The sequence below is a fragment of the Phytophthora parasitica genome (genome assembly GCF_000247585.1).
Source record: "Phytophthora parasitica INRA-310 unplaced genomic scaffold supercont2.651, whole genome shotgun sequence".
In the NCBI taxonomy this organism is placed as follows: domain Eukaryota; phylum Oomycota; class Peronosporomycetes; order Peronosporales; family Peronosporaceae; genus Phytophthora; species Phytophthora nicotianae.
The window spans coordinates 1-1,408 of record NW_008649637.1 but is presented as its reverse complement, the minus strand read 5'-3'; the positions used below and the strand labels follow the sequence as shown (position 1 = coordinate 1,408).

The window sequence follows — 1,408 nt, the reverse complement described above, 5'->3', positions numbered from 1 at the left end:
CTTTCGTCTCAATCACACCAGTTGGGCCACCTCCAGAATTTTTGACGATAGTCGGGTCGCTGCCACTCACTGGATGTTGCAGTGCCGTGCCCCGAGCTATCAAACAGCAACGTTACATTAACGTCGGAGAAGACCAGCAAGCAACGTTATATTAACGTCGTAATAAAGAGTAAGCATCGTTAACTTACCTTTACCACTGACTTCGGCTCGATTTTGGACTCCAATGCCGTCACAGCCGCCAGCTTCTCGGCAACCTTCGTACTCGTCAGTACTGCCACCGTCGCGACCAGCATCATCGCCTGGTTGCCCGAGTTTTTCCGAACCCGTGCTACCGTCAGTAACAACGACGGGGGTGTCTGCGCGCTGCTTCCAATGCGCCTCCGTTTCTGTCGTAAGGCGACATATCAGATAGGATTACGGACCGCCCATCAGCCTCTGACTTACCGCTGTCGACGTTACCGACGCATTCCATCCCAGTATCAGCCTGTGGCGCAGGTATGTCACCACTGCGATCAGCCGCGCTCTTCCCCCCATCAATGCCGCCGATCGCGTCGCCACTATCGACTTGCTTCCCACTGTCGGTCCCGTCCTTCTCACCGATCGCTGGGCCACTGTCCGCGAGCCTAACTGGAAGTTTCAGTGGAGAGGATAGATACGTATCGTTAACGGCGACAACAACAGCGTTAGACGAGTTATTCCAATCAATAAAAAAAAAACAAGGACTTATTATCGTTGCTGTGCCGTGCTGCCAGCGTAGCACTAGCTTCAGTAGTGCCGTCCACGCTTGTCTTTTTGCCTTTGTCCCGCCGGCGGTTTCCATCGAACTCACCGCCGTTCGTCACATTATTGCCGCTGGCCGCATTGCCACGTGGCAAGTGTCCTTTCAACAATTGTAACGTTGTGTCAACGAACAACGTTAGGTTAACGTCAACCCACAGCAAAAGCAACGTTAAATTAACGTCGACAAATAATACAAGCAGCACTACCCACCGTCATTGCCGCTCGTGCTAATCACCACTGCAGCAGCGTCGATAACGCTAACATCAGCATCGCCAACGCCTTCACCCATGCCGATACATCCCCCGCTTGCGTCGTCATCATCCTCGCTGGTTTTGGCGGCAGTTAGTGGACTGCTGCCGCCGGCTTCAGTCGCAGTAGGCTCACGCCGCTGAGGTTCCTCCCCTGGACCTAATAAGCAGCAGCAACGTTGAAACGAAGCCAGTACTGTACAACAGTCACTGCGTAACTCACCTTCACGCTCAGCACTGGCGCTCCTCGCCGCACCACGGTTGCTGCCTGCACTGCCGCCTCCGCCGACCTTGTCGCCGCGTCCTTCTGCGTTATCGGTGTCTCCTGCCAGACGTAGCGTCGCCACCGCCGACGCCGGCGCTACCGCTATCTCTCTCGC

General features: G+C 55.2%; 1 protein-coding gene across 1 annotated transcript; it reads right to left on the bottom strand.

The window, feature by feature from the left end:
- Positions 1-16: 16 nt before the first annotated feature.
- On the bottom strand, positions 17-1,389 carry PPTG_20476 (hypothetical protein; the record flags this gene model as incomplete). The annotated part of the gene is made up of 6 exons (XM_008919283.1): positions 17-96; positions 189-386; positions 445-627; positions 830-880; positions 991-1,188; positions 1,252-1,389. Coding segments are annotated over 6 exons (848 nt in total), but the record flags the coding sequence as incomplete, so codon positions are not given.
- Positions 1,390-1,408: the final 19 nt, after the last annotated feature.